General features: G+C 50.1%; 1 protein-coding gene across 1 annotated transcript in view; it reads right to left on the bottom strand.

Moving 5' to 3' along the window:
* Positions 1-25,160, bottom strand: part of GCN1 (GCN1 activator of EIF2AK4) — a 59,674-nt gene that overhangs the window by 7,628 nt on the left and 26,886 nt on the right. The window contains exons 25-51 of the mRNA XM_030335956.1: positions 23,905-24,060; positions 23,238-23,419; positions 21,732-21,812; positions 21,224-21,367; positions 19,830-19,957; positions 19,457-19,646; positions 19,177-19,247; positions 18,372-18,537; positions 17,827-18,021; positions 16,380-16,626; positions 15,806-15,927; positions 15,358-15,472; positions 14,342-14,521; positions 11,731-11,951; positions 10,247-10,315; positions 9,905-10,043; positions 9,619-9,815; positions 9,279-9,421; positions 6,915-7,032; positions 6,587-6,802; positions 4,656-4,820; positions 3,331-3,492; positions 2,952-3,044; positions 2,580-2,723; positions 2,215-2,484; positions 1,861-1,974; positions 1,189-1,419 (exon numbers count right to left, since the gene is read on the bottom strand). Coding sequence (XP_030191816.1) covers positions 1,189-1,419; positions 1,861-1,974; positions 2,215-2,484; positions 2,580-2,723; positions 2,952-3,044; positions 3,331-3,492; positions 4,656-4,820; positions 6,587-6,802; positions 6,915-7,032; positions 9,279-9,421; positions 9,619-9,815; positions 9,905-10,043; positions 10,247-10,315; positions 11,731-11,951; positions 14,342-14,521; positions 15,358-15,472; positions 15,806-15,927; positions 16,380-16,626; positions 17,827-18,021; positions 18,372-18,537; positions 19,177-19,247; positions 19,457-19,646; positions 19,830-19,957; positions 21,224-21,367; positions 21,732-21,812; positions 23,238-23,419; positions 23,905-24,060 — 4,259 coding nt within the window. The remainder of the gene's footprint in view (positions 1-1,188; positions 1,420-1,860; positions 1,975-2,214; positions 2,485-2,579; positions 2,724-2,951; positions 3,045-3,330; positions 3,493-4,655; positions 4,821-6,586; positions 6,803-6,914; positions 7,033-9,278; positions 9,422-9,618; positions 9,816-9,904; positions 10,044-10,246; positions 10,316-11,730; positions 11,952-14,341; positions 14,522-15,357; positions 15,473-15,805; positions 15,928-16,379; positions 16,627-17,826; positions 18,022-18,371; positions 18,538-19,176; positions 19,248-19,456; positions 19,647-19,829; positions 19,958-21,223; positions 21,368-21,731; positions 21,813-23,237; positions 23,420-23,904; positions 24,061-25,160) is intronic.

Genomic DNA, 25,160 nt, shown 5'->3' with positions numbered 1-25,160 from the left:
TGAAGCTGGTAAACGGGAGGTAGGAACCATCTGGCCACGGATGACATCGACTCATGGGCCTATGGGACAAATTCTGGGAGGAAAGGGCTCCGTTTGTACACAGAGTTCTAAAACACCACAGAAAAGAACAGCACAGAACACAGGTGAAAATGACACAATTTTTTAAAAAAGATACTATCTTCCATAGAATAAGGCCGATGCTCACAATGCCACATCTTATCTGGGAAGACGCTCCCCACATCTTTCCCTCAAAAGGGGCAAAAAAGCTACAAATTTTAAGCTTGCTTTTGTTTCCAAACCTCGAGTAAGAATTCAAAAAAAAAAAAAAAAGTTGTTTTTATAACAACAAATCTCAGTTCTGCTTATAATTTTTTTAAATCCTAAAGGACTTAATTATCGCCCCGTAAAATGTCAGAAATGGTTAACATGCTGGCTCTTTGCTTCTTACACTTTTGGCAAAGACTGAAGTTACTCCAGCTGCTCTCAAGACTTCCTTTCCAGTCCCTCATCAGACCCTTTGCATCCCTCTTTATGAGGCAGCAATAAAAAACGGAAATATATGTAAACTGTGTAATTGCAATTATGTGGCCTTGGATTTTCTCCTTTGAACCAACAGTTCTTCAAAAAACACCAACAAGCAGGGGCGCCTGGGTGACTCGGCTGAACGTCCAACTCTTGATGTCCAGCTCTTGATCTTGGTACCGGTCACAATCTCATGGTTTGTGAGTTCAAGCCCCGCATCGGGCTCTGTGCTGGCAGCATGGAGCCTGCTTGGGATTTTCTTTCTCTCTCTCTCTCGCTCAGCCCCTCCCCTGATCTCTCTCTCAAAATAAATAAACATTAAAAAAAATTTTTACAACCCACAAAACAGCAACTAGCATTAGTCTGGCATGCTCAGGATGCGTCAGGCACCACCTGACACCACCTTCTCTAGGCCCCACAGCTCTCCATTGGCAGGCAGCAGCAGCAGCACTTCCAAATCAAGGGTGAGGGCACAAGCTCAGAGGTTACCATGCTTTCCCAAGGTCATTCTGGCACAGTGTGAGTCTAGCGTCTAGCATCTCGACTCCCTCTGCCATGCTGTTTCTCCATAATAAGCTCCATGTGCTGCCACATGACACCAACCGGCAGACAGATCAGTTCTTGAAGACCCAAATGGACCAAGAGGTGAATGTGTCAGTGGCTCACCTTGGCCAGCAAGAGGCTGAGTGTCTCGAGCAGGGCTGCCTTTACGTTCCAGCTGAACCGGTCCCCCAGGATGCGGATCAGAGGCCCAGTGATGCTGACCACGGAGGGCCTCAGGGCGTCAGCTGAGGTCAGGCGGATCACCAAACCTAAAGCTTTGGCCGCTTCCTCTTTCTGTTCCGGGCTGCCAGTCAGGACGCCCTCCCGCAACACTGGAAGGATGGAGGTTACTCCCTGACGAGAGAACCACACACGACAGTCAAATCTCAAAGGCACTGGGTCCAGGGGTCTCCTATCCAAAGCACGCACCCCTGTCAGCCGTCCTCTCTGTGATTCCCTGACAGAGACTGCTTCTGGTGCCGGGGTAACAGCCTGAGAGGGTGCCGGCTGAGGAACAGTCTTGACAGGGCAGTGATGAGAAGGTAACAGCTCTGGTGGGCCTAGCACACATAGGTATACCTGCTGTCTCCTCTGTGACTCACTTGCTCTGGCCGTGGTGGCCTCCACAACTTAAACTGAAGGCAGCACAGACCCTATCCCCATATGGCCACCGTGGGAAAGAAACACGCTTCTGTGAAAGGCCCTAAGTCAGCTGCTCTACCACAGACCCGGGACTGCGGGTGGAGGTGGAGGAAGGCCATATGCCCACAGCACCCTCATGAGGCCCTGGCTTACCTTCTTTGGGAGGCAGAACCCTGGCACATGCTCGCCTTTGCTCTCATTCCCTATGAGCCGGATTTCTTTGTGCAGTTCTTCAATTAGTGCCAGTTGGTTGCCAGCATCGAGCTTCTGTGGAAGGCCAGGAAAAAGCAGAGAGGATGTCAGGTTCTGAGTATAGCCCTCCCAAGATGGCTTCAAAGTAATACCTCAGGGGGAAGAGTGTGGGGGGAGTATAAGAAAGACTGGCCATGGATTGATAAATGCTGAAGCTGGCTGACAGGTACGTCATGGCCTATTTTAAGAGTCTAATCTTCCAAGCGTCTGGCATGGTCTATAATCAAAATCTGCTGCAGTCAGCAGTCCCCTCACCTTGGTGATGGCATTCAGGGCATCCCAGCTCTCCTCCAGAACCACCGGGCTGGAGTCGTTGAAGAGGCGGATCAGGCCGGACACCAGGCTCCGCAAGTGGCTGGTGTAGTCAGCCTTCGAGCGTGAACAGTAAATGTTGAGGATGATGGCGGCAGCCTGCCTCATGCCCACCTCAGGGCTTCGGGTGGCTTCCAGCAGATCCTCAATGATGATCCGGTGCCCAGTGTCATCCTCTACTGAGAGGATCACAGCCTGACAGTTGGCCATCTCCTGAAACCACAGGGGACACCCAGACTGAGCACAGCTCCTCAGGGGCAGGCCAGGACAGCTGACAGAAAGCTGCCAGGAGTAATCGTGACACTCACCAGCTGCTCGTCCGGAGTCCCAAGTTTCTCCTTCAGGGCCAACATGACTGCCGGGAGGATCACTCCAAGGTGACGGGTCAAGGCGTCGCCAGCCACAGACGAAAGGAAAGCCAGCACCCGGGTGTTGACAGGCGGAGTCGTCAGCTGTAGAATGATGAACAAGGTCAGCTCAATGAATGCCGCTCCATGCTGGCCACCGTGCTAGACTCTAGGAGATCCCATGGCCACTGTTGAGGGCTAAGTGTCTGCTCCAGGGCCCCCTGCACCCACCACCAGCCTTCCCCAACATCTGAGTCCAAAAGGTCTCCATAGCAGGCCTGGAAATAATCATGTAGCCGCGGCCAGGGGGTGCTTGCTGCAGGGTGGGATTACCTTGGGCACGAGGTAGGGAAGCACCACACGACTCTTGATGGCCATAACTTGCTTCAGACCATCCAAGGCAAACTCTGACACTTCCTCATCATCCTGCACAGGAGCACAGAGGGCAATGCTGAGGAGCTGGCTCCTATCCCCACCTCTGCTGTCTAGACCAGCCACCGCCAACTTCCTTCACCACTTTCCTCCCTTCCTCCTACCGCACCCACATTTACTGACTATCGAAGGAGAAGCACAGAGCCAAATCTGAGCCTGCTGCACCCACTCCCTTGGGGGGCCCACACTGCGGCTGCCTTGGCAGAATGAACCCCCCTGCATTTTGCTTCTACAGAGACAGTAAAAGCCAAACTGGTAGGTGTGTGGCAGATCCACTCACCAGCTGCTTCAGTAAAAATGGGAGAATGTCTTCTAGAGCCTGGTGGCCGATGGTGGAGTGCAGCTGCTCGAAGGTCTTGGCCGCCGCTTCTCTGACCTCCTCCAGAGGGTCACACAAAGCCTTCCTCGCCGTGGGTACAAGGGACTCAGAGAAATACAGCACCTGCAACGGAATCCGTGCACTGTACCTGATGCAGCAGAGGCAAGGAAGGAGTGGAAGCAAGCAAGGGGAGATGGACGAGGACCTCTGGCCTAGCCAGGCCACCAGCATCCCTTGGCTTGACTCTTAACTTAGTGGTTCTCACTGAAAATGAGCAAGCATACGAACGTAGAGAGGATATGCAGTCTCCACCTGAGGAGTCGGATTTTAAGTGAGTTCTCCAGATACTCTCCATCTCCCACGAGAGCTCCTTCCCATGGTGAGGCCCTGCATGGCATGGCTCCCTCTCCCCTGATTCTTTCTTTGGCTCATCCTCTTGGAAAACTCCCAAGTCCTTCAAGACTCAACTCAAAAAATTGCTTCTCTGTGGCATCTCTGGGGCTACTGTGGGGCCAAGGATAGCTCTGCTCCCTCTGGAAACGGTCCCCCTGAAGCAGAGCACACTACAAACAGAATCGGGGGACTGATTATGTATCGGCCTCACCGCCGGCAAGGTCTCAGCCTTTGAGAGGACTCAGTAACTATTCAATGAATCACAACTCTAGTTGGTGACAGAATTTATTTACATTCTTTGCCAAATGCAAACGTAAACCCCCAGTGAATATAATACTTCTACCGATACACTCAGCAGAAGGTGCCAGTAGATCAGAGAATAAGCAATGGCCACATGCTTAACATTTCTGACTAGCCAGCCACTTCATAACTTTTATGCCAACTGAGAGCCCTATGCCTGCTCAATCTGTTTCCCAGGCGTGTTTTGAGGATCACCCTCAGAAAGGAAAGTAAGTGCAAAGATCGCCAGCCCCCTGAAAGTGGCTGCTATGGGACGGTAACATTGTCGGAAACGACACACTTCCACCCACTGGGAGCGTAACACTCATCTGCTCTGCTCCCTGTAAGAACGTGTGCAGCCCTCCCGCTCCCACAGCACCAGCACACGCACATGCGCACGGCCTCCCTTCCCTGCCAAGGACACTGCACATTTTAACTGTAGTGCAGCAGTGACATAAAAGGGATTAAACTGGAGAAGCCTCAGTAGTGGTGAGAAAAAGATCATCACCAATTTCTATGGGCCACTCAGGAGTCCCTAGTGATACGGCTTTTCCTGGAACCTGCCCCCAGCCCTCTGAGTCAGGTCACCCGCGAGGCCCTAAGAAGACACTCACAGCGTCTCGGCTGGTGGACTTCATGATCTCGCTCAGTCCGATGCACACACCCTGCCTCTCGTCGCTCTTCTGAGACCTCAGGCCTTCCTCAAGGATGGGGATGATTTCTGGCAGGATTTTCTCCCCTAACTTCCGGACGAGATCGCCCAATGTCCTTGCTGCAATCTGTCAGCAGAGATCAAGCCAGGACATCAATGCCCTACAAACCCCAGGGCACCTGGAAGACAACTCCAGATTGAAGGCCCTGGACTTAACTTCCCCAGATGCCGTTAGCCCTGAAGAACCGCCAGGGTGCTTGCAAAACACTAAAAAAATACAATTATCACACACACCTACACAACCTAAAGCAAGAGCTGGCACCTTCTATACGAATAGGAAACTTATCAGATGCTGCCTGGTCAAGAGTCAATTTCCCTAAATTGATAACTACAGCCTAGAAGTCACCTCACCTCGTGCTCTTGTCCAAGGGGAGCTGAACAGGGCACAAATGTTTTTAAGGAAAAAAAATAAAAAATAAACGATCTCCCCTGAGGCCTCACACAAACCCTTCTTTAGCCAAATATGCAGTTTGCTTGCCAGAGATGGGGGTTGGGAGTAGGTCAAAGGGGACTGCCAGAAGCAAACATGAGCCCAGGCTGGGCCCCTCCTCCCAACCAGAGAACATGCCTGACCCAGCCCCTGCCCCAGCCCAGGTCAGCCTCATCTCACATGCTCACCCGTTTCTCATTCCAGACCCAGCAGCCCCCGCCCAGCTTCTGTTGGCTTTTGCACATCCTGCCCTTGTATCTAAAGCACTATTCCCCTGGTCTGGAATTGGCTTTCATCACTACCTCACCTGGTGGATACCTACTCATCTTTTATCTTCAAGCATCATTTCTTCTGAGAAGCTTTCCCTGACCCCCCCTCCCCCACTGGTCAAAGGCCCTGTTACACACATTTGCAGCATCACGCAGCATTTGCTATAGCTGTATTTACATCTGTCTGTGTGATTATTTGATTAACGTCCATCTTCTCTACCACAGTGTAGCTCATGAGGAAAAGAATAAGGCTGCTCTTCTTCTCCATTACATCTCCAGGTTTTAGGCCCCTGCTTAGCACATAATGGTGCTTAATAAATATTTGTTGTGTGAACATTAATAAAAGGAAACCTCCTTTAGAATGGAGTCGAGAGGGGCGCCTGGGTGGCGCAGTCGGTTAGGCGTCCGACTTCAGCCAGGTCACGATCTCGCGCTCTGTGAGTTCGAGCCCCGCGTCAGGCTCTGGGCTGATGGCTCAGAGCCTGGAGCCTGTTTCCGATTCTGTGTCTCCCTCTCTCTCTGCCCCTCCCCCGTTCATGCTCTGTCTCTCTCTGTCCCAAAAATAAATAAATGTTGAAAAAAAATTTAAAAAAAAAAAAAAAAAAAAAAGAATGGAGTCAAGAGGCCAGAAAAGGGCACTCCCACACCCTACCACTCTTCATCAACTACAGACCCAAAAGGAAAAGATGAATGTTACAGACCGAACAGGAAAAAGCATCTACTTTACTAGCCCAGCAGGATGAAGGAAGATTTTCCTCCTCCACCGGCCAACAGCCCAGCCAATGAGAGACAGTCACAACTGAGCCAATGAATAGCCACTACACTTCAAACTCCCAGTTTACTCCAAGAGACTTTTTGTTTATAACAGCCCTCCTGACACCCTCCCTTCCCTCTTTTATAGGGTGTTCCACTCTTTTGTTCAGTGGACTGACTATAGTTTTGCATGGCTTACATGTCCCAAACTGCAATTCTTTGCTATTGCCTCAATAAATCCATCTTGAAGGCAAAATAACTGGCTGTTTTATCTTTAAGAGTAACTGTTAAATGACTAATAAATAAATGTTCTCTTAGATAGGGGGCTCTAGGCACCCTAGCCTCTGATGCTGGGTCAGAAGCAAGGTCCAGTAAACTTACGGTTCTCTTATCTGCACAGGTGCTGGCTAGGAAACCCAGCAGCAGCCCAAAGAGAGTAGGCAGGATCTCGCGCAAGGTGCGGGGGGTATTAGAGACCACAATCTTCCAGACATGCAGGGACGCCTGCCGCACAACCAGCTGGGTGTCTGAGCGGCCCATGTAGAGCCCTGCCAACACCCGGTTCCGCCGATCTACCCCTAGGGCAGTGATGATAGCCTACAGCAGTGGAAAAGAAGGGAGAACGCAGGGTGGTGAAGCCTCCGGAGCATGAGTACCAGGGCACATCCCTACCACCACCACGGGTGGAAAACCAACTCGAGGCGCGCACCTTATTGGACTGGGCAGTTCCAAAATTATCATCTTCAGAGGCAGTTTCTGTGGTCATCTTCCCGGTGACCCCTGAGATGTGGAACAGGAGATCCCCAAGGAGCTGAACAGAGCTAAACCTGAGGAAGATGCCAATAACAGAGTCACACAGTTGCGAGGGGCAATCTTGGGGGACAACTGAGCACTGGGCAAAAAATATACTGGAAGGAAGTACACCTAAAATATTCATGGTGGCTACAAATGTCCATCGATGGATGAATGGATAAAGAAAATGTGGTATATATATACAACAGAGTATCACTCAGCAATCAAAAAGAATGAAATCTTGCCATTTGCAACTACGTGGATGGCACTAGAGGGTATTATGCTGAGCGAAACTAGAGAAAGACAAGTATCATATGACTTCACTCATGAGGATTTTAAGATACAAAACAGATGAACGTAAGGGAAGGAAAACAAAAATAATATAAAAACAGCAAGGGGGACAAAACATAAGAGACTCTTAAATATGGAGACAACAGAGGATTACTGGAGGGTTTGTGGGAGGGGGGATGGGCTAAATGGGTAAGGAGCATTAAGGAATCTACTCCTGAAATCATTCTTGTACTATATGCTAATTTGGATATAAATTTAAAAATAATAAATAATAGGGGCTCCTGGGTGGCTCAGTCAGTTAAGCGTCCGACTTCGGCTCAGGTCATGATCTCGCGGTTCATGAGTTTGAGCCCCACATCAGGCTCAAGGTCCAGTAAACTTATAGCTTGGAGCCTGGAGCCTGCTTTGGATTGTGTCTCCCTCTCTCTCTGCTCCTCTCCTACTTGCACTGTCTCTGTCTCTCTCTCTCAAAAATAAAAATTTAAAAATTAATTATTAATAAAAATAAGTAATAAATAAATAAGTAAAAATATACTCATGGTGGCTATCGTGGAATGAGAGAAGTTATAGACAATTTTTTTTTTTTTTAATTTTAAGAGAGAGAACGTGTGCATGCACACAGAGGAGGGGGGGTGGAGAGGGAGGGAGACGGGGAGATGGGGAGAGGGGGAGAGGGGGAGAGAGGGAGGGAGAGGGAGGGAGAGAGGGAGGGAGGGAAAGGGAGAGAGAGAGAGAGAGAGAGAGAGAGAGAGAGTGAGTGAGTCAGTCTCAAGCAGGATCCATGCTCATACCAAATACCAAATCCGACGTGGGGCTCAATCCCACGAGCCTGGGATCATGACCTGAGACAAAATCAAGAGTCAGGGACATTCAAGTGACTGAGCCACCTAGGTGACCCTAGAAGATTTTTGTTTCTTTACACTTTCCCATATTATTTTCTTCCCAAGTTTTCTACTAATGAAGACATATTACTTTAACAATGGGAAAAATCAACATTTTTTAAAAGCATAGGTTAAAGTTTCTGTAATAAAAATTACAACGAAGAGGGAGAGTACAGAAAGAAACATTAACAGAAAATCAGGAATGCTGATCATCAGAAATGATCATCACTAAGAAGAGGCCTAGAAGGATAAACCTTACTTCTCTTCAAATTAAATTAGGTTTATTGTTTTTAATGACTACAAAAATCATAGTCCTATTTGAAGTGAAGATTCAAAAAAACCCATAAAGGGGCGCCTGGGTGGCTCAGTCAGTTAAGTGTCTGATTCTTGATTTTGGCTCAGATATGATTTCACAATTCATGAGTTCAAGCCCTGCATCAGGCTCTGCACTGGCATCGCGAGACCTACTTGGTATTCTTTCTCTCTCTCCCTATCTGCCCCTCCCCTGCTTGTGCATGTACATGCACAGATATACACACACACACACACACACACACACACACACACACACACTCCCTCTCTCTCTTTCTCTCTCTCTCACACACACACACAAAATAATCATTAAAAATATTTTTTAATAAAAAAATAAAATTTTCATACAAACTGAAGAACTGAATAGAGCAAACTTTTCAAAAGAGAATCAGAATAGAGACACTGCTGCATGAAACTGGAGAGTCACACTGAGTGCTTAAGAGTGAGAGTCTAGGGGCGCCTGGGTGGCGCAGTCGGTTAAGCGTCCGACTTCAGCCAGGTCACGATCTCGCGGTCCGTGAGTTCGAGCCCCGCGTCAGGCTCTGGGCTGATGGCTCAGAGCCTGGAGCCTGTTTCCGATTCTGTGTCTCCCTCTCTCTCTGCCCCTCCCCCATTCATGCTCTGTCTCTCTCTGTCCCAAAAATAAATAAACGTTGAAAAAAAAAAAAATTTAAAAAAAAAGAGTGAGAGTCTAGAGAGAGTTGAAAAGAGTTCTCAGCAACATTCCTGCTCCTCATTTCTCAGAGTTCCCAAAACGCAAAGCCGGGGCCACTGGGTCTTTCCACCCGAGTCCTTGCCTTATTCTCCAAAGATCATCAAAGAGGCCTTGCTCCAGCTGGGGCAGCAGCAGAGCGATGGCTGTCTCGGCGTACATGGAAATGACCCGCTGGCCTGCACGCAGGGCAGTGTCACGCACAAACTCATTCTCATCAGCAAGAGCCTGTGCAGACAGAGGGTGGGTCAGCCAGGGCTGCTTCCCCCAAGGCACCAGACCCAAAGGAAATGGGACTCCCGGAAGAGCAGGATGAGGATTCTTGCCTCCTAGTCCCAGCTGCTAGGGAGCCTAGACTCCAAGGAGAGCACATGCACCCTGCCCCCCTCAGTAATGGTACCCTCAGCATGGTCCCTGGTGCCTACTTTGAGGATACATGGGATGATGGGCCCCACGTAAGGAGTAAACTTGTCCCCAAAGGTGATGGGCAGGTAGTTGAACATCATGATATAGCCATCTCGGACATGGGGTGCAATGTCCACTTTGCTGGCTGTAGCCACGATTTCTGGCATCAGCTTTTCCAACTTCTCCACCCCCAAGCCAGCCATGACCTCAGCCAACCCTGTAACAAAAGGACAGAATGAACTCGCTGGATCGGAAGGATCCTAGACAGCATTCCTGGTCTGGCCCCTGGGCCTGCCCTGGCCTCACCTTGTGCAGCGCCTGAGCGATCCACAGAGCTCTGCTCATAGGTCAGCGTCTCCATAAGCCATGGCAGCAAGTCCTCAAAGCACGACTCCCCCATGCCCTTCACCATGGCCCCAAGAGCCTTTGCAGACACTGTCCGCACCTGCCAGGTAACCAAAAACCAGGATGGTAGAGTTGCAGCGGCTCCAAACCAGATGCCCGCACAGGAGCAGGCAGGGGCCCCTAGGGTCTCCTTCCCTTTACCAGACAAATGCAAAAGCAGCTTATAGAGAATTCCCAGGAATCAATTTTCTGAGGAGTGGGCTAAAATAACAAGCTCCTGCCCACCTCTCCTCCCAGACTCACCTCAGGTACAGGGTCCAAAAGAGAGGCTTTCAGGCCAGGCGTCACGCTTGGCAGGTAAGGAGCTAAGTCCTGCAACAACACAAGAGGTGACTCAGGTGGAGGCCTGGCTCCTGCTTCCTCTGGGTCCTGTTCCGGTGTGGCCACTGACCTCACCATTCTGCTGACAAGGAGAGCGCAGCAGGGCTGCTCCCACAGCCAGCAGGGAAGGACAACTGGCAAGGAACCCCACTAACTGGTACCCCAGATGATCACCCAGGAAACCTGTGAGGGATCTGAGGCCCACCCTCAATGGGTAGAGAGAGCCCCCAACTAGAGTTCAATGCTCTTCCTCCTCCTGACCTTATCTCAGGACCAAGGCCTCTGGAATCTAGGAAATTATTTCTGGCACTTTCCCTTCAGAACAGTGTTATCATCTTCCCGTTCTTCACGTTAAAAGGTTTATGTCTCTTGGTATAGCATTCAGCTTTAGGGAACAGTTTTAAATATAGAAAAAGCCTTATGTTCGCTGTAGCATCATTTAAAATAGCAGAAAACCTTGGACAGTATAGGACCGACAACAGGATTATATAAGTTATGGTATATAAATGTATCAGAATATTAAAGAACTATTTAAAAACCAGTTTTGTGAATAACTCATTGTAACTTAAAAATCAGCTTATGTTTAGGAATACGATTTTTTTTGATGTAATAAAAAACATCAGCAGTAACCATGTCCATGTTGGAGAACTACAGATACAATTTTTTGTTTCACCAATTTTCCCATTTCCCAAATTCTCTAGGACTAACATGCCTTGTCCACTTTATCTCTTGTGCCCATACCCTCAGCCAGCAAACTATGACTGTGGGAGACAGTGAGCTCACACATGCAGGCCCCTGGGAGCAGGTAAAGTAAATCTCCCAAACTAGGCTAATTTCCTCTAATTTATAGGCTTACAGAAGTAAAAGCTTGTGATGAGAACTGCAAGCTGAGCAGTGGCCACTTTGCCCACATGGGGCCAGGCTAGGCCTTTCTTCCCTCGCAGTCTGTAAAAGAGCCCATGCATGGATGGCCTCATCTGACCTAATCTGACCTAATAAGAGCTTAAACCATTGTGCTCTACAAGATGCCCAGAGAGTCAGGTCACGATCTCACACTCTGTGAGTTTGAGCCCCGCGTCGGGCTCTGTGCTGACAGCTCAGAGCCTGGAGCCTGTTTCAGATTCTGTGTCTCCCCCTCTCTCTGCCCCTCCCCTGCTCATGCTCTGTCTCTGTCTCAAAAATAAATAAAAACATTAAGATTAATAAAAAAAAAAAAAAAATGCCCAGAGAGCCTAGATTCCTACCCTCCACCCCAAAATTGTGCATTTCGTCCCCTAAACATAAACAGGGACAAAAGCCCAGACAGCTCTTCTGTGTCTACTGCGGGCAAGGACTCTGTGCCCTAAACCAGCATCTACTGGTCTGTCCAGCACCAGCGCCAGCGCCAGTGCCAGCTGGGCTGCTACCTTCTGGTCCGTCAGGGAGTACATGTTGCCGATAATCTGGGCTGCCATCTTCCGCGTGTCCGTGGAACGGTCCTGAAAGGCTCTCTGGACAATGGGCATGATGAGGGCCAAGGATGGGGCATCGATGAAGTGAACAAACTTGGTATCCAGCAGGGTCTGCAAGCACTTCTGGGTCTTTCTGGAGGGGTCCGTCAGGGCATCCAGCAGGACAGGGGCAATGGCTGCATGTCCAAACAAGAGAGAAGCTGGTCTACACGAGTCTCAGGAGCGGCAAAACTGCCGAGTCCCCAGAACTACATGGGGTCAGAAGAGAAAGGAGTCCGGGGCCACCCCTCACTGGAACCCCACAAGTCACCAGCTGTGGAAGCCAGCCTGTTTACAAAGAGCAATCCCTGCTCCGCCAGGAAGAAAGTAGCAGCTGTCACCCCTTTGCACTGAGCAGCTTGATCTAGCAGGACAACTAGAGTCTGCTTTCAGTGGGAGCTGAGCTGCAGCCACAGTGCTCAGCCTCCGCGGGAGCGCAGCTCAGGCACCACAGTGCCTGATCGTGGAAGGGTTAGCCCAGAGTGGTTTTGCAAAGAAACTGTTTTGAGACGCCAAATGCCCCAAGCCAGTGGTGGCAATGAAACACACAATGCTCAGAGGAGTTACACCCAGATAAAACAAGCTCTTCATGTGAGCACCATCAGCCTGGCAAAAGAAATGCCAAGAGAAATACCTGGCTTATCTTTTCCAAAGTCTGGGGAATTCATCCACTGTGAAGACCCATGCTGGCCAACAATTGAAAAAAAAACAAAAACTAACAACCCGATTAAAAAATAGGCAAAAGATTTTAAGAGTTCTCCAAAGGAGATATGCAAATGGCCAAGAAGCCCACGAAAAAGTTCAACATCATTAGTCATTAGGGAAATGTAAATCGAAACCACGATTAGATGCCACTTCACATGCACTAGGGTGGCTATGACCAAAAAAGACAGACAATAACAGCGTAGGCAATGAGAACTCTCACACACTGCTGCCGGGAATGTCAAGTGATCCAGCCACTTTGGAAAACAGTCTAGCAGTTCCTGAGAAAGGCAGACAGTTACCATATCATGACCCAGCAATTTCCATTCCTAGGTACCTAAGAGACCTGAACATGTCTAAAAACACCACCATGTACGCAAATGTTTATAGCAGCATTATTTCAAACAGCCAATAAACAGAAACCCAAATGTCCATCAAAAGATGACTTAATAAACAAAATGTGGTCTATCCACAAGATGGATTATTGGGCCATTAAGAAAGCACTGATGCATGCTACAACATGGATGAACCTTAAAAACATTATGCTAAGCTCAAGACGCTAGACACAAAGAGACAAACGCATATGATCCCACTATACGAACTGTCTGCAACAGGTAAATGCAAAGAAACAGAAAGCCTATTAGTGGCTATCAGGGCCCAGAGGCAGGAAAGGGAATGAAGAGTGAATGCCAACAGGTAGGAGATTTCTTTTTGGGGTGAGGAAAATGTCCTGGAAATAGACTGTGGTGATGCTCGTGTAATTTTGTGAATATACAAAAAAAACCACCAAATTGTATACATTTTTAAAAAGTGATTTTAATATTATGCAAATCATATCTTAATTTAAACACACACACACACACACACACACACACACACACACACACACACACACACAAACCATGCTGGATTCTCAAAATGAAAGCACTTCCCTTCCTTTGATAGAGATCAAGACTGTTTCCGAGCCTTAGGAATCTCCAAGGCTGTTGAACATTGTAAAAGACAACAAAACCCAAGTATACCTATTCATCCCTTAAAAAACAAAACCACACAGAAAACATCATCTTCTGAATAAACAAAAGTCTGGTAACGCCTGGCTGAACTACACTGAACAATTACCTATGTTCCACACTAAAGCTTAAAAATTCACCTTGCTTAGCGAGGTGGCTGCTGGGTTTTGTTTCTAGAAATCAACCTCTTGCCATCACTCAATCAAGAACCACACGACAGGGGCGCCCGGATGGCTCAGTCGGTTGAGCGTCTCTTGATTTCGGCTCAGGTCATGATCCCAGAGTCATGGCACTGGGCTGAGTGTGGAGCCTGCTTGGGATTCTCTCCCTCTGCCCCTCTCCCCCGCAAGCATGCATTCTCTCTCTGAAGTAAATATATTTTTAAAAAAGAACCACACTACAGAGCACAATTAAGGGGAATAACCCTCCCCTAATCTTCTCCTCTATCACATATCTTCTGCAATGAAACAGAATAGAAAGTTCCCAAAGAATGTACGATGCTGATGTGGCCCAGAACATGTCATTTAATTCTGTTGACTTCAGGGCTCAGCTTAGTGCACAGGATCTCTCAGAGTCAAGCGCTTCTGAGCCAATGACTCAGTTTCTCCATTTATGCAGTCAACGATGACAGCTCCAGACCAGTGGCAAAACTACTTCCAAACTACTTCCCACTAATTGTTCTAGAAAAAGGGCTTCCCAGAATTTAGAGGTTATTTCAATGTGAGCATATCTGTCCTCAGAGGGCAAAGATCTTTGCTGAATGCCTGTTCCCTGCAGTGTCCGGGGATGGGAGGAGGAGCCAGGGAGAAGCATACCCAGGATCTCCGGATTCCTGATGACGGAGCCGATCTGCCTGAGCGCCTGCTGTCCAGCCTTCTGCACTTTGACATGGGAGTCAGTGAGCACCTCCGTAAGCTTGGGCACGATGTTGGGCAGGCAGGATGACAGCTGCTTGGGAGCACAGTACGCCATTGCCCCAAGCAGCTCCACCGACCCTGCAGATGGCAGACACAGGCCAAGCATGGAATCACTGAGCACAGGCCAGGGAGCCACTTGTGCCAGCTGCCTGAGCAAGGGACAACCGGCCTGCCCCTCTGCAGACTGTGGCAGACTGCAGACTGTGGCCCCTCAGGCAGTCCCCAGGGGGAGGGGCAAGGAAGTTGGGGGGTGATGTGACTCCAGCAGAGCGAGCACAATGCTCCTGAGTCCTACTGAGCCACAGGATTCTGGGTGTCATGCAAGGCGGTATAGGGAAAAGAGGAGAGACCAGGATGGGGGAAAACCTGGCTGAGTCCTGGTGGTGGTCTAAGGCCGATTTACTGAATCTCTCTGGCCTAGTTTCTTTATTCACATGTGAAGAAACTCATTTAGATCTGTGATTTTTCAAACTGCAGGGCAAAGCCTGAAGGACTGAGGGGAAGGCCAAAGGAGAGGCCAAGTAGGAAGGCCCCAGATCTTGACCCTGCCCAAACCAGAACAGCTCTGTTTGTATCTGCTTTGCATATTTGGATGCCAGATAAGATTCTATTTTTAAAAAGGAACTTAAGGGGGAAAAAACTTTAAAGTCACAGAAAGTAGCCACAGACTAATTTTAAGGCTCTGGGATTTCCTCGCTGAGGGCAATGGTTCCTGCCAGGGGCCTGTTCTTTGCATGAAAGCGCACAAATTATTGAAGGACTGAGGCGCATGATGACTCAGAGGGTCTTGGCCTTGCACGTGGGCTGGGGAGCACACATGCACAGGACAAGACCCCTAGATGGCTTCCTGGATCCCTGCAAGGGCAGTCTTCAGAAAAGGAAGTTGGACAGAGACATAGAAGGAAGCAGCTTACCAGCTTTGGTCCTCCAGGATTCCTCCTCCAGGGCAGCCAGTAAGGAGGGGAGCACCAGCTTTACCCCATGAGCACTCAGGTTGCTCATCACAGCCTTGGCACAATCATCTGCAGCCTCAAGGGAGAAGAAAAGGCAATCAGGGGCCTCCTTGCCCAAGCGAGGGTCAAGGCCTGACAGCAGACTGAGTGCTCCCCCTGGCGACCAACACTTAATTGGGGTCTCCTGTGTCAGACCCTGTGCCTGGGCCTATAGTCACAGCTGAGAAGGAGAGTTTCTCACCTCACAGAGCTTCAGCACTTTACTGAGAATCAGAAGAGACCGGTGCCCAATGTATAGGTGGAGAGGTTCTGGAAGCGGGCCCTTCCACCACCTCCGACCCGTGGCTGAAACTCACAGCCAGCGGCAGGCTGGCTGCCAGTGGGTCTCACGTGCAGCCTCAGGACTTACCTCACGCACGTACTGGTTCCCATCCCCGAAGCACAGCAGCAGATGGGGCAGCACATGAACCACGTATGGCTCGAAGAGCTTCCCCAGCATTGTGCAGAGCATCTCGAAGGCAAAGAGGGCTCCTGGGGGAGAGGGTGGGACAGCTGGGAACAGACTGTGCTCTGAAGGCAGCCACAAGATAACCTCCCTGCCACTTCCTCACCCTTTGGACACAATCAAGGCAGCTGTAGGACTAAATCGGCTGCCCTGTGAGGGAGCAGCACCCTCTGCCTCCCCCAGAACAGGGATATGGCTGAGCAGAAAGAGGGAGAGAACAAGGGAGTGTCTGTCACTTCTTGGCACTAATGCCAGTAAGGCCAATTCTCTCTTGGCTGATGGTCTCTGAGTCAGAAATAAAGTCTAGGCCACATCAGCAAGGACCAGATGGAACGGGTTACACAATCTGCCTCCTCAACAGCACACACACAAACACCAACTCTTCAGTGAGGAAGGAAAAGCCCGATAGATTCCTTCCTGTGGCAGCTGTGGGAACCGACTTCCCATATTAGGCAGCCCCAAGCTCAGAGACACTCACCCTCTCGCCGGCGGAAGTTCTTCTTATCCTGGATGGCATCGGTCAGCGCAGCCATCATTTCCTGCTGTTTTAGTGACAGGATACCCAGGCCCTTCACCAGCCCTGCCAGCCCATAGGCGGCCCCTTTGCGCTCTGCGTACTTGTCTGACTCCAGCAGCTGCTGCATCAGCCTCTGGATCATCCCTCCTGCGTCCTCTTTGATGGCTGGCACGAGAGGCGGCAAGCAGCTGGCCACAGATTCCTGCACCTACAGGAGGGGCCCACCTAGTCAGCGCCACAGCTCAACTATGGCCGGTTCCTGGGAGTTGCCACAGTCCTACGCAGCATCTCACCACATGATGTCCCCAAAGCCCACCTCAGCCACTGTCTGTCAGACAACACAGGGCGTCAGACAAGCAAACAGTGTTATACGCCCATGGATGATGCGGGCTCCCTCAGGGTGCACAATACATCTGTTAGGCCTGGGCAGGTGAGAGAAACTCCAGGAAGACTAAACCCACTTGCAAAGAATGGTCCAGGGAGAAGTGAATTACAGTGTTCCTTAAAAATGGCCCAAGTTTTCTAACTTGTCAAAGGCACTGGAAATTCAGCTGGGCCTCACAGGGCCAGGCCCAGATTAACTGGTACCAAAAGACATGATCAATTCTGTCTTCTAGCCATAGCTCAACATGCTGTGCTGTCAGAGGCTCGGGCAGGTGAGTGTCTGAATTTCTTTTACCACAATTTTGCAAAGCTACATTTGACGAGAACATTCTGAGTGCTCCAAAATGTAAGTCACTTGGGGGTGGGGAGGGGAACATATATTTTCAGAAAAGAAAACAACAATCCTCACACTATGGCTTGGGAGACTACATTAAAAGGCCCCTGAAATGTGTAAGGAACACACAGAAGGTCAGGGAAAGCTCAGCATAAGGAGTGCTGGGTTTACACTAAGTGCAAAAAACAACTGTTAGTAAATGAGTAGGGAAAAAAATGAAAACACCTAGTATGAAGCCTACTGGAACAAAGTAACTCCCTCTCCAAGGGTGTTCTTTTTTTTTTTTTTTTTTTTTAATTTTTTTTCAACGTTTTTTATTTATTTTTGGGACAGAGCGAGACAGAGCATGAACAGGGGAGGGGCAGAGAGAGAGGGAGACACAGAATCGGAAACAGGCTCCAGGCTCTGGGCCATCAGCCCAGAGCCCGATGCGGGGCTCGAACCCACGGACCGTGAGATCATGACCTGGCTGAAGTCGGACGCTTAACCGACTGCGCCACCCAGGCGCCCCTCCAAGGGTGTTCTTGACCATAAACCAGGCTGTCCCGAGACAGAGGATGACTCCTCGCTGAGAACTGGCCCTTCTGGACCCTGATGCCCAACTCAGCGCTAGCACACAGAGGCACATCTATCTACAGTCAGTCCCAATTCCCCAGCTGGCTTGTGGGCCCCAAGCCAGGAAGCAGGTACCTGCTGGGAGGGGGTAGAGAGGGCAGCGATGAGTTTGGCAACAATGGGCTTCACTTTGGGGTCGCTCTTGTCCAGGTGCTTGGCCAGAGAGCCCATGAGGACCACCACACTCTGCCGCACGGCATCATAGCTGGCATCATTGGGCGCATTCTTCAGGAACTCCTCGAACACTGGCAGCAGTGAGTTGACGTTCTCCTGGAAAGCCAAGCCCACCCTGAGCCTCAAATTAACCCTACAGGCTGCACCTGGGGATGATGGTCTCTGCCCCAAGGACCAAGACCGTGTCTGGCTCTGGGACCGGCATCCTGACAAGCCAGTCAGTAATGCCAGCAGGTTTCCCAGTTTTCTGGCAGGAATGCAGTGGACTTACAAGAATTTAACTACCTTACAGGGTCTTTTGGGCTCAAAAAAAGAAAAATGAAATCTTGCATGGGGCCAGTGGCCCACCAGGCCTCCTGACGCTCAGCCTCCCTGTGTCACCACTGCTTAGCCCTGCCTCCTGCCCTGCCTGCTCCTCACCCCCTCAGCTGGCTGAGATCTTTTACCTTCCCGTGGGTGTTGAGGGTCGCAAGGGCTGCATCCAACATGCACTTCCGGACATCTGGGTTTCGGTCGTTGAGAGCATCAGGGACAAAAAACTGAAAGAGGGGCTTCACCTGAGAGCTATCCAAACACTGGGAGAGCTTGTTTAGGGCCAAAGCCAAGCCACACCTAAGAAATAAGGGGGTAGCGTGTCAGGCGGCGAGGGCCGGCCAGGAGCCTCCTCTGTGGCGGAATCTTCCCCGACCTGCCACAAAAAAAGGGAGCCTACAGCAGCTCCCTCTGGGGTGCAGAGCACAGCATGGAGCCCACTGCCCAGTGCTTACCACCAGTCTAGACAATCGTCTCAACAACCCATTTGTCAAATGGAGACCTCCTGCCATCTGCCCAGAGTTTACTTCCCTCCAGGGCGACCTTGGGCACGAACAAGCTCTGCCTCTGTTTCCCCACCTGTGAGTACAATGCCCACCCTACCTCCAGGACAGGCTGCAGGAGGGGAGAGAGGTAAGAGAATCAGAGGTAAAGGCACTTGGAAGTGAACATACTATCCTTTTCAGCTATAGAGCAGTGAGAAGGTCCCCAGGGACCTCTGAGGAAACAGAGGCTTGGAGGAAAGGAGAAACATGCCAAAGTCACTCGGCTAGCCCAGGAGGAGCCAGGACTTGAACTGAGGTCTGACTCAGAGGGAGGTCTTGCCCTTTCCTTCCACTGTCCCGTTATTCCACGTTGCCTCCTCTTGGCACCCAACTCACCCAACCTGAGATATCTCAGAAAGCTCTGAGTGGAACAAGATGGCAACGGCCATTATACCTGGCTTCCCACTGATCTGGAGGAGATTCAGAGATAACTCGTCCCAAAGCATCCAGCACTGGGGGCGGCCGCTGCAAAAGACAGGCTGATAAATGTACTGCTGTGCGCTCTCCAGTCAAGCCGGGCAGGCCAGCCGTCAGCTGTGAGGTGGGAGATCAGTCACAGCCACCCTGGGTCACAGTGAGCTCCAAGACTCCTATCTGGAGCAGGTCGGAGGCTGAGCAGAGTCCAACCCACTCTCACACAGCCCAGCCCGCAGCAGGGTGCACAGGCCACTCACATAGAGCTTCTCCTGGTAAATCTCCATGAGCCTGCCCATAACCTCTGCCGCCTGCCGCTGGTACCGTGCCACAGCCTGGGAGAGGGCTTCAGCCCCGGCCTGCCTCACAGCTGCCTCGTGATAGATGACATCGTCTATCAGCAAGGAGCAGAGGTCCGGCTGCAGATCTAGGCCCATCGTTGACCAGAGCCTGTAGCAGACCAAACAAAGGCGGGGGCTAGTGAGACAAGGGTTTGCAACATCCACTCTGCCAAACACGACCACCCAGCCCTTCTCTTGCTGTTGGCTGAGCTCTCTGGGTCCAGTTATTTCATAAGGGAAGAGAGGACAGAGCAGGAAAAAAAAACCAAAACAATCTTCCAGTGGCTCTCACCTCTCAGCCAGCTTCTGGATCTCTTCCTCCTTGTCAAACTTGACCACCCAGAGCCTCCGCAGAAGGTTCAGGCCATTCTTCTCGTCGGTATCAGGCGCTGGCAATACCATGTGGAGTTCCATCAGTCCCTGAGAGGGGGTGGGATGGGACAGGTGAGGCCCAACCTTTGACCAGAGCCTCTGAGCTGCCTCTTTACCTCCCTCTAAGGCTGTACTATCCAAGACGTAGCCACCAGCCACACATGGGTCTTCAAAGTTAAATCAATTAAAATTAACTCTAAGTTCCTCAAACAGCTTTCCCTTTGTGAAATGACGGGCATGTGGGGATAGAATCTTTTTTACCATAAAATTTTAAAACTCTCAGTGTGCAAGACAAACCTCGGAAAAAAAGACATTCCCTTTGTTTTCTTTGAGAAAAATTTTCCACATGGCTATTGTCTTCCACATCTTGCCAACAACCAGTGAAAACTCAGTCACAGATCAATAGCAAGAGGCAGCAGACTCGCATCAGGAAGCCCTGTCTCATACTCCAAGGGGAACCTTTAGTCTGTGTTCCAAAAGCACCAAGAAAAGCCCAAGCACAAGGTGATGAGTTGAAAAAACAGGGACACCTGGGTGGCTCAAGTCAGTTAGACATCCAACTCTTGATTTCGGCTCGAGTCATGATCTCACAGTTTGGTTCATGGGTTCCAGCTCCATGTCAGGCTTCACACTGGCAGTGCAGAACCTGCTTGGGATTCTCTGTCTCTCTGCCCCTCCCCTGCGTGTACGTGCGTGTGCACACTCTCTCGCTCCCTCTCTCAAAAGTAAATAAAAAACTTAAAAAAAAAAAAAGGTAAAAAGAAAAAACAAACTAATCCACTGAGTTTTATCTGTCTATAAAAGTACCAAGATCCACACTCCATTTTAAAAATCTGGTCTGGGGCGCCTGGGTGGCGCAGTCGGTTAAGCGTCCGACTTCAGCCAGGTCACGATCTCGCGGTCCGTGAGTTCGAGCCCCGCGTCGGGCTCTGGGCTGATGGCTCAGAGCCTGGAGCCTGTTTCCGATTCTGTGTCTCCCTCTCTCTCTGCCCCTCCCCTGTTCATGCTCTGTCTCTCTCTGTCCCAAAAATAAATAAACGTTGAAAAAAAAATAAATAAATAAAAATAAAAATCTGGTCAAGTCTTCCAAGGTAAAGAAAAAATGGCCAGTGACACACTGACAGCTGCTTTGTTGCTCCCCTTCCTACAATGACCCTGACCCACCCAATGACCTCTTTTCTTTGCCTCCAGGACACCCTGGTGCAGATGTGAGGCATTTCCCATCATTTGAAAGAATGTCCCTCATGCAATTCAAATACTTGCACTGAGAGACAAGGAATACCCCAGCAACCCCAGAAGGGAGTGGGCACGTACCCGGAGCGCAGTGTCCCGCACGCTGGCACAAGGGGACTGTAAGGCACAGAGCAGCACATCCACTTCCTCCTGCTCTGCAAAGGCACAGCCATCCTCGCCACTGCTGCTGGCACACAGGGTAGTCAGGGTGTCTGAAGCCAGAACCTAAGGAAAACATTGATGCGCTGGGCTCGGTCCAGCAAATTACTTACTTCTATGGGATCAGGCAGGAGGCCAGGTGATGGGCTGAGGGGCCCACAGAGGGATATGAACTGAGGACACCCACCCCAAAGCCCTCGTGGGTCCAAGCCCCCTGCTCTAGGCCAAGCTAATGGCACAGCCCATGCAGAATATTCAGGCTGGCCATAACTAGTTGAGAATATTCAGACTGGCACTTTAAAATAGCCTTTTAGCTTGAGTCCAAAAGTGAGGGATAAGAAAGAGAACCAGGATTCAACCCCAAGCACTGGGAACTGAGCTCAGAGTCACAAAATGAGTTGCAGCAATAGCCAACTGAAAACCAGATCACCTGCAGGCGGGGAGAGCCTGTCCCGATCACCCAAGTCAGAAGGCGCAACATGGCCACACGAGGCAGCAGCTCCGGGCCATTCTAGGAGAGAAATGTAGGGAAGTCAGGGTGAGGCTCTGGGGAAGGTCTGCAACCACACCTAGGAACACAAACGGCAGGCAGCATCCTCTCACCCTCAGGGGAACATTCTGGGTCATACGGCCGACTCCACTGTAGAAACACTGTCAGCTTTACCACTAACTCCATGGGAGCCAACCCCAGTCGGCCACCATCCTCAGGGACTCAAAACAAGTACATTCTGAAACATACTTTAAATTCACAGTACACAAAGTACAGATGGCCCACAAACACAAGGATATTTCACTTTACAAGTAATAAAGAAATGCAGGATGAAATGGGATACTATTCTTTTACCCATCATTGGCAAGGTGAATTACCACCTGAAGTTGTGTTAGGTACAGAGACAGAACTCTTGGTGAGGGTCTAGCTCAGAGCACACCACATAACCTGGCAACTCCATGCCCAAGAATGTGTCCTATGGAAATGCTTATGCGGCTGCACAAGGGTCATACGTATACAAGGCGGCATAGTGCAGTGCTGCTCAAGATAGGGAAAATATCAACAGGAAGAGTTCATTGAAACATTGGCGCACCTGCAGCACAGAACCCTACACAGCCTGTAAAGCCGCTGGCATTAAAGAAGAATGGAGCATATGGTCATATGAAAGCAGGACAATCAATTTTTGCCTGTGTGGGGCAGTATGTATATATATGTATGTGTGTATATATATATATATATACACACATATATATATATTTTTTTTGGCTTCTATGTTCCTGGATTTTTTTTTTTTTTTTTTTTTTTTTTTCGTTCTTGGAATTTTTAAACACATACATACGTTACTTTGGCACATTTTCAGAACATATGTTAAAAAGGAAACCCTTCAGTGAATGAGGTCTGATCTCAAAATCACAAGGAAGTCAAAGGCAGCGTGATCAAAATTATCTTCTGAGTTAGAAAAAAAACTAATAAAACAGGGGTGCCTAGGTGGCTCTGTCGATTAAGCATCTGACTCTTGATTTCGGCTTGGGTCATGATCTTGCAGTTTGTGGGTTTGAGCCCTGCATCGGGCTCTCTGCTGATGGCATGGAGCCTGCATGGGATTCTTTCTCTCTTCCTCTACCTCTGCCGCTTGCCTGCTTGCACATTCTCAGAGTAAATAAACATTACCAAAAAAAACAAAAACAAAAACCACACAATAAATTAATAAAAAATCCTTCAACTTCTCCAAGTCAGAAACTCTCAAGAGACCCGTAAGCTTCTTTGAGGCTGTCAGTGCTGCACTAAAGAGAACATCTGGGTTCTCCTCACCAATGGCTGCTGCGCTAGATATATGCACACACTCTACTACCCCACCAGAACCCGTGATAGGCCAACCAAGTGTGGAGAGCCCCTGCCTCCCTGACCCGCCTCAAGCCAAGGATAGAGCCGAGCTCCCCTGCCAACCTCATCCACGCGCCCTGGGGGATTGTTAGGTGAGGCCCTCAGTTGGGCATGGACGGTGAGGATCTGAAGAATCTGGGCCATGCGCTCTTCCTCCTCCTCGCTGTGGTGGGGCATCTCAGTCAGCACCATCTTTAGAAACGGGAAGACCAAGGAGAAGGCTGGCGCAGACAGGGGCGCAGCATCTGTGAGAGTAAGCAACAGACACACTCTTGCAGGCATCTGCCAAGCTGCCGCCTCAGTTTCCATTCTCCAGGTGAGCAGGCGGAGGGGTGAAGGAGGCTGGAGGCTCCTTCTGATGCCCAGAAGCACAGGATATGATGACAGGGATGAAAGCTGGTAGCCTGGTTCTGCAGCCCATCATGCTCCTACCCCAAACACTGCCCACTTCCAGGATGAGAAAGGTAAAACACACAGGTAGATTCCAGTGACAAGAAGCAGGCTCCCAAGGCGGGGAGGGGTCACAGTAGCTCACAGAATACCAGGACTCAGAAATTCTCCATCTGGTCCAACCCCCCATTTTTCAAAGGAGGAAACGAAGGCCAAGAAGGAAAGTGACTCGCCCAAGGCCACAGATGCAGGAAGCCCTGGGGGACATTGAGGCTCACGAACTTGCTGCACCGGCATATACCACCTCGTGCCCGCTGCCCTTACCTGCACTGTTCCTCACCTGGCTCACCCTTGCCCACCCTGCTGCTGATGGTGTGGCTATGCAGCAGGGTCACCGCCCTCTTCACGGCCACCGACAGCTCTTCCTGGCACCATGACTTATCCAGGGCACACTCTGGCTTCAGCAGGCGTAAAGTCACATGGCTCACCAAAGTGCCTATGTCCAACAGAAGGGACCCAAAGGGGATGACCGATACAAAGACACAGAATCCGGCCTGGGCACAAACCAGGGCCCCCAGGTAGAGGCACGTTATCCCTTTTTTTTTTTTTTTTTTTAATTTTTTTTTTTCAACGTTTATTTATTTTTGGGACAGAGAGAGACAGAGCATGAACGGGGGAGGGGCAGAGAGAGAGGGAGACACAGAATCGGAAACAGGCTCCAGGCTCTGAGCCATCAGCCCAGAGCCTGACGCGGGGCTCGAACTCACGGACCGCGAGATCGTGACCTGGCTGAAGTCGGACGCTTAACCGACTGCGCCACCCAGGCGCCCCTAGGCACGTTATCCCTTAATCCTAGTTCTGCTGTGCCAAACCTAATTTCTCATTTCATGTTCATGGCAGCACCGGGGTGGGGGGGGAGGGGGGCATGTAGGCCAGCAGGAGCTGTCCTTCCAACACTAAGAAGTTAAAAGTGTGAGCCCAGAGTTGTTCAGAAAGGGTAAAGCTCTATCCATTTGGAGCTCCCACCTTCCATGTAATAAGCCCAGCCAGCCATTAACAGTTTTGGCAGGCTCCATAAGCACCAACTAACTTTTCCACTCAGAACTGTTCCCAGATTCTAGCCTCACACCCATAGGAATATACCCTTTAAGCTAGAAAGTCTGCTTAAGGCCATTAACCCATGAGAGTGAGGCCACCATAACACCCAGCCACTACCTGGTCTTTGTATCTCCATAGCTAACAAAAAGCTAAGGGTCACAGAGACCTCTCATCATGGACACGTGGCTGCTCAGCAGCTCTGGGCTGCACTGACCAGCCACGTGGCATCAAACCAACCCCATTGCCACTGAATTTCTGACTGATTAGTTTTAAAATTGTTACAGAAAGACCACACTGATTAGTGTTTAGAAGTCTGGACTCAGAGTGAAGGGACCAACAGACATAAAACAGGAGGGAGGACAGAGGAGGGAGCTCCATGTCGATCCCAAGGATATACAGCTTGAGGTTCCAAGGCTGCTTCCCTATGGAAACACCGTGTGCCTCCCCACAGGCGCTCAGGGGCATCCCCCACCCCCTCCCGAGCTGCCGTGGGCCCCA

This window comes from Lynx canadensis, chromosome D3 (genome assembly GCF_007474595.2).
Source record: "Lynx canadensis isolate LIC74 chromosome D3, mLynCan4.pri.v2, whole genome shotgun sequence".
NCBI classification, from domain to species: Eukaryota; Metazoa; Chordata; class Mammalia; order Carnivora; family Felidae; genus Lynx; species Lynx canadensis.
The sequence above is the reverse complement of the archived record's forward strand: the minus strand, read 5'-3'. Positions and strand labels throughout refer to the sequence as shown.